Source organism: Theropithecus gelada, chromosome 14 (genome assembly GCF_003255815.1).
Source record: "Theropithecus gelada isolate Dixy chromosome 14, Tgel_1.0, whole genome shotgun sequence".
NCBI classification, from domain to species: Eukaryota; Metazoa; Chordata; class Mammalia; order Primates; family Cercopithecidae; genus Theropithecus; species Theropithecus gelada.
This window is the reverse complement of record NC_037682.1, coordinates 102,316,748-102,323,929: the sequence shown is the minus strand read 5'-3', so window position 1 is coordinate 102,323,929 and position 7,182 is coordinate 102,316,748. Positions and strand designations below refer to the sequence as shown.

Here is a 7,182-nt window from a genome sequence, read left to right as displayed (position 1 = left end):
AGTGTTGCTATTCCTAGTAGTTTGCTTTAAGATTTGTTTTGAAATATTCTGGATACTTCCTGCTTTTGTCAGACATAGGTCATCACACTCCCTTAACTGTCTTATCACTTTTGTTTTCTGGCACCACCCTTTTCTACAACATAACATTCCTAGTGCATGGAAAATAGTTTCACAGTCGAAGGAATAGTCCAGAATTGTTTCTTTCCCAGCAAAGTATCTTCCTTAAATTGTACAGCATAATAATGGAGATGAAGACGGTTTTTTCTAATATTGCATCCATTCTTTCAAAGGTAAGACATTGAAAAAAAATTCATTGAGAGCATACTTGTGTGCCTGGCATAAAGAAGAAAAGACAAAATACGATCTTTTATTTCAAGGCAAGTAAAACAGATGGTAATAGTATAATGTAATATGTGCTATAAAGAGAAAGAAATACACACAGGAGAGGCAGTTGGCCACGTGGCTAAGAACACAGGTTCTGAAGCAGACTTCCCATGTTCCAAGCTTGGCACAACTACTTACTAGCTGTTTGAGCATATTACTTAATATCCTTGTGGCTTGGTTTTCTCATCTATAAAATGGGGTAGTAAAAGAAGCTACCTAATAGATTATAGAGATATAAGTAAATTAATGTGTGCAAAATGCTTAGAATAGTGTCTGGCATTAAGTAAGAAATCAATAAATGTTACCTACAGTAGATGCCCCACCTGTATGGTTGGTGTGTGGCGGTAGCTAGGTAAGGAGAAATGAAGTCAGGAACTGATTTTTCTAATAATTATTGATTCAAGTCTGGGAGATTTATTTCCTCAACAAATATTTACTGGGCATTTACTATGCACCAAGTATTAGATATTTAAGTGTAAAGTAATAGAGGTTGGAAATATAAGAGGAAAAGTTCCCACATAATGCAAACAGCAGGTTCAAAGTCACAAGGATGTGAGATGGCAAGGCGAGTTCTTGGAAGGGGAGTTCTTGGCGAATTCAATGTGACAGGGAATAGGGTGAGAGTTGAAGCAGCGCAATAAATGACAAGAGAAACAAGTGGAGGCAAGGGTGTCTGTTTATAGGCAGCCTTGCATATACATCATACTATGGCATTTGAAATTTATCCTGTAAACACAAGGAGCCAAAGAAGGGTTTAATCAGCGGAGTGATGTGATCAAATTTGTGTTCTTAAAACACGACTCTGGTGATAATATTAATCTGAGCAAAGTCAGTTTTCTTTAGGTATGGAACAGTTTTCTATGGAAACCAAAACTAATGGGTTTTGAAGTCAAAGCACTTAAAAATTAAGAAGTAAAAGTGAGTTTTCCAAATATGCAGTGAAATACTACTTTGATTTGGAACATGCAGTATTGATCACACAAAGAAACATGTGAAAAAAAGATCACAAAAGGAAACATGGGGCACTCTGAGTGGAACAAGCAACTCTACCAGTCTGGCCCTTCTAAGACCTATCTCATAACCCTTGTGTGCCTCCTTAATTCCTTTAGCAAATGAACGTTTATTGCACCAGACACTGCTTCAAGCGCTTGATATACAACAAAGAACAACAACAACAACAAACCTACAAAAGATTCCTGCCCTCTGGAAGCTTGCATTTCTCCGAGATATAGATAATAAACACTAAACATACTAAGTAAATTACATGATATATTAGAAGGAGATTAAGTGCTATCGAAATAAAACAGAGTAAGGAAAATTGGGACCCTGCATTTATGATAGGAACCAAAAGAAGCTAACAAGTTGTAAGTGGATGATTTCAGCAAGGAATGAAAGGAACTGCAAAGTCCTCTGCAGTGTAGAATTCATGACAAACTCTATGCTGGGGGCAAAGTCCTGTCACTGCACATGGGTCTCAGCTGCAAAAAGAGAGTCACCAGGAAAAACTGTGTATGTATATGCATACATACACAAACACAATAATAGATGATTTATAAATCATAGATGTGACTTATACGTGTGTGTGATTTATAAAGCCTATGTAAGCCTACTTTAAACAATATGATGTGGACAAGGCTTAAAACGGGCTGGAACATTTTCCCCCTATTATTTCCACAATAAACAATTCCTGGGCATGGTGGTGATGATGTGTGCACGCGCGAGTGTGTGTTGGACAGCATGCCTTCCTTGGAACAGAGCCGGCCAGAGCCCTGTTCTTCTACAACCTGTCCTATCAACAGCCTAACCAGGCAGGAACCTCGATTTTTTTCTTCTTACCACAAAGGCAAACCAAACCCCTTCCACCACCTAGTATCATAGCGCGGTGTCCTTCCTCAGTAACCCACCACTGCTTCTCTAGTCCTGACTCCAAGGGAAGAATGCCATCTACCGAATCATCCGTACCAATCAAGCAGCCCTGCAAAGTGCAGCAACACTCAGCTCAACGCCGGTCAGCTCCTAATCCCCTGCCTCTGATTATTCTTTGGCCTTTAAAATATTTTTGCCACTATTTGGGCTGACAGGAAGTTATGCTCTCGGCCCAGATATCTGATAAACACTTCCACATATTGTAGCCTTCTCAATAGCTTAGCCAAATTTCGGCGTCCTCGCTCAGTCTGCATTTTCCTTCATTGCGCTTTCACGTTTGGAATGCCCCAGTCTCTGCAGCCTGCAGACAGCGGAAACCGCGGGTGCAAACGTGCAGGGGCCGCTGACACGACCGGCTGCTGAAGCCCACTCAGGGTTAGACAGGCTAGCGTTGGGGATTGCACAAGAGGTCAGGCGATGCTGTGGGCTTCCAAATTTGCACAGCCGCGACACTCTGCGACATGCCACCCTATCCCGAGGCCTCGGGACTGTGGGTGGGGCGGGGGATACCCTCCGCAGTCCCCTGAAAGCGAGGCAGGAATCACTACAACTCCTCTGCTTAGGCTGAGGTCGCCACCGCTCCGTGGATGCAGGCGCTGCAGCGGCGCCTTCCGCCGCCGCGGGCACGGCGTGGCGCGGGAAGGGATGGGGTCGGGTGGGAGTGGGCAGGTGGCGGTAGAGGCGCGTGTCCGTGCACTGGAAGCCCCGGTGCGTGACACAGGCCGGTGAGCTCCTGCGGGCTGCACCCACGCGAATTCACAGACCGAGAAGGTCAGCCGGCGGTCGGTGCGCTAACCTATGTAGAGAAACGCCCGCTAGGCGCGCCGCAGGCTGGGACGAGGCGACTGGGGCCCAGGCTGGAGGAGGGCTGAGGAGGGTTGCGGGGGCGGGCCCGAGGCGGGGCGGGCCGCGGCGCTGACTGGCTGTCGACGCTGCACTAGCCTCCAGCCCGCGGTGCCGAGCGCAGGCGGAGGTACATGGCCCCGACGGGAGGCGCGCGGCCGGCACCCGGAGCTCAGCTCCCCGCCTGAGCACGGCAGCCGCGCCTCGGCCCGCGCGTCCTCGCCCCTCCGGCCGGCCGCCCGCGGACATGATCGTGTAGCCTCCTCCTGGGCTGGGATTTGTTTGAAGATTTTCTTCATGGAAGCAATGTCCCCCCAGCAGGAGACTCTAGGGGGACAGCCGGGGCGCTCCTCTTCCCTGACAGGAGTGTCTCGGCTCGCGGGAGGCAGCGGCACCAAGAAGGTGAGGACGCTGAGCGGGGGCCCGTGCCCTCCGCCGCCGCAGCCCCCACTCTCGGCGCGCGCCCTCCGCGCCCGCCACAGTAGCGCGCTAGGCGGACGCCGCGAGGATTTGACGCTCGAGGCTCGCGGCCCCTAACGGGAGTCCCAGGACACTTCCCGCCCTTGACGGCCGGCAGCGCCGCCACCTCCCGCGGAGCGCCCGCTTCTCCGTTTCTAGAGCCTTAATCTTTCCCCGAGCGACCCCGCAGCCTCCCTCCCGTCTCCATCCGCCGCCGGATCGGCAGCCCGGCTCCTCCCTCAGTCGAGGCGCGCGGGCTGGAGTGGGCGATCGCCTTTCCCCGACCCCTCGCCGTGTCCCTGGGCCCCCCGAAGTGGCCTGGGCGAACACTGCCCTTTGGCGGGGTCAGCCCCGAAGTCAGGCCCGGCGATGTCTGCCCGGGAGCGGCAGCCGGCGCTGAAGAAGGTAGGCGGCGGGGCTGCGGCGCTAGTGGGGTCGGCCCCCTCACCTGCCCGCCGAGGCGCGGCTGCTCCATGGCAGTTTTCGGGGGGCAGATATAGGGGGGTTCTGCCCCCCACACTAGGATCCTGGATGATTCCAGGTCTCCGAGGTGGGGGTCACAGTTGGAGGGGAGACTGTGGATGCTAAGGGTCGACTCTACGGTGACATGTAGGTTTGGCTGGGCCTAGAATCGGGCAGGGTGGGGGCGGGTGGGCTGTGGTGGGGGGTCCTGAGGGCTGAGGCGGGGGCCTTCTCCCTGCGCTGGTCCCCTGGCCCCTGGGACTCTGGCCGGGCTGGAGAGGGGTCCAGGTGTCGGTGTGGGCGTGGGGGCAGCGCGTGTTCCCTGTCAAAGCTGGGAGATGGATGCAGGTGACAACTTGTAGCGTTCCATTCCAATAAACACAGCCGCGGTGCTGCGGGAGGATTCCGATCCGGGTCAGGTTTCGTTGGAACGGTTCCCTTAGCAAGTGCACGTGGGCCGCGGGCTGCCAGCCTCGGCCGTTCCGCTCCCTGAGGAATTGATTTGGGTGTTTCTAGCTCTGTCTGCCTATCCCCCGCCTCCTCACCCCCGCCCCCAGTATAAGACGTTCTGATATTTGGCCATTTTTTTCCTTGTCTTAGTGGTGCACTTCCAGCTTTTCTGGAAACAAGTGGCGATTAGAGGCATCTTCTAGCTTTTCCTTAAGAAATATCTTAAGGGGTTGCATTTGTTTCATTAGAGACTTAAAGGGGTTACGCAGGTTCCCTGCTTGTCTTATTTTACTGCCTTTCATAAATCTTCCCACCAGGATCTTGGGTTGGCTAGAGGTCAGTTGAAGAGAGGTGATCGGTGTGCCGAGTATAGAAATGTGTGGGAGTTCCCAAGGACCTTGACCGTGTCACGGAGCCATCGAGGGGTGTCCGTGAACTTGATGATGTATGGGCTGTAGTGCCCGCTTAGCCTTTGATGTATTGAGGCTGCGGTTTGTCGTTGTCACTTTTCCCCTTCAGAGGTGGAGGGAATGTGTGTGTGTAGTCAAGTCTTCCCAAATAAAACGTGAATTTATCAGGCTAGCCCTACATTTACTGACATAAATTTTAAAACTTAAAACATTTTCTTTTTGTAAACGTAAGGAATTGGAAGAAAAAGATTTAGTTTTCTCAACAGTTTTTTCTTTTTTTATTTTTATTTTTAGCTAAGGGTAACACAGCCAAAGGGAGGAAGCATTAGAGAGGAACTTCATTATCATTTATCAAGTAATGCTTGTCCAATAAATGCAGGGTTGCTTCACTCTTTTCTCACGTTCTTTTTACTCATCGTAGTCACTATCCTTAAGATGCTGTCATTTGTTATGAACAACAGCTTCACACATTAACAAACCAGTACCTACCTTTCCAACATCGTTGGGAAAAGTAAATGTGAAATTCAGTAAATAATGACATATAAAAGACACTTAATAAATGTTAGCACTTACTGTTTGCAATATCCCTGTATCTGTAATTCATACCTTTGTGTCCCAGTTGTTCAAGCCAAAAATCTAGGATTCATTTTCAACTCATTTCCTCTCTCTGCACCAACCAATCCATCAGGGAAGCTACTGTCAATCCGAATGTGTATTGAATTTCTCCACTTCATCTCCACTGTTGCCAGTGTAGTCCAAGCCAAGCCGCCATCTCTCACTTGTACCTTTGCAGAAATGTCTTAACTTGCCTAACACCTTTCTTGCCCTTTTTTGATCCAGTCACCACTTAGCACCAGAATAATCTTTCATAATGTAAATTAATCATGTTGCTCACATGCTTAAAATCCTGCAGTGACTTTTCATCCATTTGTAATAAAATTCAGACCCCTTTTTCTTGGCCCTGTCTACTTCTCCTACCTCATCTACGCGTCCCCCCTTGTTTGTGTATTCTCCAACCACACGGGCCTTCTTCCTCTTCATGTATCAAGTCATCAAATTCATTCTTATTTTGAGGCCTTGATGGTGTTTCTCTGTGCTTCAGCCCCAGGTCTTTGCAGTCTTGACTTTCATATTGTTGTCAGATCGTAGGTGCTAGCAGAGGCCTGCCATTGACTCCCTAAGTGGAAGTTGCTCCTCAGTCATTCTGTATGCCTTCTGCTTTATTATCATCTTAGCATTCATGCTTGCCTGATATTTTCTTATTTACTTGCTTGTCATCTGTTACCCACATCCCTCACCAGATTGTGAAAACCATGATAATAGGGACCTTATCTGTATTGCTTAAGGCTGCCTCTCCAGTGCCTAGAATAGTGTCTGCTGTGTATTAATTAGATTTTCCATAAATATTAGTTGGGTTATGTACAGCAGTGAACAGGACAGATGTGGCCCCTGGCCTCAGAATTTATGGCTCAGAGCAGGGTCAGCAAACCTTTATTTAAAGGACCAGATACTAAATATTTAAGGTTTGTAGGCCCTCTGTTACAGGCTACTCAGTTCTGCCATTATAGTGCTAAAGCAGCCATAGACAATGTAGAAATGAATGGACATAGCTGCATTGTAATAAAACTTAGTTTGGAGAAACAAGTGGGAGTCTCTGTGGTGTAGTTTCCTCTCTCCTGACTATGGGAGAGTAGTGCCACTGAGTAGTACATTGTGTAATGATAGAACTCCTTTATCTACCGCGTCCAGTTCAGTAGCCACTAGCTACATGTAGCTATTGAGCTCTTGAAATGTGGCTGGCACGACTGAGAAACTAAAAATTTTTTAACAGCTTCACTGAAGTATAATTGATATAGAATAAACTGCACATATTTAAAGTATATAAATTTAATAGTTTTGACATATATATACGCTAGTGAAACCATCTCCATAGTTTAGCTAAGGAACATATTCATCATCCCCCAGTGTTTCCTTATGTCTCTTTCTAATTCCTTAATTCCCTCCCCATTCCCACACAACCACTAGTCTGTTTTCTGTCACTGTAGGTTAATTCACATTTCCAAAGATTGTTTGTAAATATAATCATACTTTATATTCTTTTTATGTCTGCCTTGTTTCATTCAGTACAATTACTTTGAGGTTTACCTATGGTTTTGCACGTATCTATAGTTCATTTTGTTGTTGAGCAGTATTCCATCATGTAAATAGACCACAATTTATCCATTCATCTGTTGATAGGCATTTGGAT

General features: G+C 47.7%; 1 protein-coding gene across 6 annotated transcripts in view; it reads left to right on the top strand.

The window, feature by feature from the left end:
- Positions 1 to 2,512: 2,512 nt before the first annotated feature.
- The window catches only part of ARHGAP20 (Rho GTPase activating protein 20), a 124,178-nt gene continuing 119,508 nt past the window's right edge, over positions 2,513 to 7,182 (top strand). For 2 of the 6 annotated variants that reach the window (XM_025356852.1, XM_025356850.1), the window contains exon 1: positions 2,513 to 2,719. Coding sequence is in view for 3 of the 6 variants with exons in the window: in XM_025356847.1 (XP_025212632.1) it covers positions 3,451 to 3,555 (105 nt within the window). In the remaining 3 variants the exon portion in view is untranslated. Of the gene's footprint in view, positions 2,720 to 2,988; positions 3,082 to 3,258; positions 3,556 to 3,631; positions 4,018 to 7,182 lie in introns of those variants that run through there. The other 4 variants (XM_025356847.1, XM_025356851.1, XM_025356848.1 and 1 more) reach the window with 4 other exon arrangements.